The sequence below is a fragment of the Perkinsus marinus genome, assembly GCF_000006405.1.
Source record: "Perkinsus marinus ATCC 50983 genomic scaffold scf_1104296954476, whole genome shotgun sequence".
NCBI classification, from domain to species: domain Eukaryota; phylum Perkinsozoa; order Perkinsida; family Perkinsidae; genus Perkinsus; species Perkinsus marinus.
Window position 1 is genome coordinate 1 of NW_003208125.1, and position 906 is coordinate 906.

The 906-nt window shown below is 50.6% G+C and overlaps 1 protein-coding gene across 1 annotated transcript; it reads left to right on the top strand.

Annotated features, from left to right (window-relative positions):
* Positions 1–83: 83 nt before the first annotated feature.
* Pmar_PMAR026325 (Chromo domain protein cec-1, putative) lies at positions 84–674 on the top strand (the record flags this gene model as incomplete). The annotated part of the gene is made up of 3 exons (XM_002776070.1): positions 84–215; positions 300–419; positions 522–674. Coding segments are annotated over 3 exons (405 nt in total), but the record flags the coding sequence as incomplete, so codon positions are not given.
* Positions 675–906: the final 232 nt, after the last annotated feature.

A 906-nucleotide genomic window follows, 5' to 3' on the forward strand; every position in this document is an offset into this window, starting at 1 on the left:
AGTAGCGAAGCTTTTGTGGTGGTTGGTACTCGATAGTGGTGGTCATTGTTCTTTTTCTGTTGTTGTCAACTGCACTGTAATTCATGACAACTCGGTCTCGGACTGCTGCGAAGTCCAAGCCGCGTCCAGACACGATGACACAGGCGTCTACTGAGGAGGAGGAGATATTGCAGGGCCTTGAGGTGGACGTTGATGATGATGATGACGATTATGAGGTAGTAGTAGTGGTGGAGCTCGATGCCTGTGTGAATGGTCCGGTGCAACATCGGGTATGGTAGTGACGATCCGTGTGGCTTTAGGACGATGCTGTAGTGGCGGAAGTAGTTGAAGATGTTGGGGATGATGTGCAGGAAACATCACCACAACAGGAGGAATCGGGAGGAGAGAAGAGTCCTGTGCAGGAGGAGGAGGAGGAGATGGTAATAACTTGGGTGGGATTCGAACCGGATACCTCTTCATTAGATCGTACATGTTTGTAGTCCTGGGTTGTTCGGAATTTTCGACGTTGTGTGATTGTGCAGGTGTGCTCGCCTGAAATTGTGATGGAAGACAATTTGCAGAGTGGAGGGGAGGCGGAAGAGCCGGTGAAGGTTGCAGAAGAAGAGACAGATAAGGGGCTAGAAGCATCACGGGAAGGTTTGGTGGAGTTGGAGGAAGAGGAGCAACAAGAAGAGGTAATCGGAAGGTCGTCGGTTCGAATCCTGGATATAGCACTTTTCCGCTCAGGTTGATTATGGCACTGATGCTGTGATGGAAACTGCAGAGGCCGCAGTGGTGGACGCCCCTGAGGAGAAAAGTAAGGAGGAAGCGGCAGAAGAACATGTGGAAACGAAATCGAAGGTAGTGCTGGTGAGCGGAGCGAAGCTTCTTTTTTTGTTTGGATTTGTCACTCGTTCTGCCAGGGCT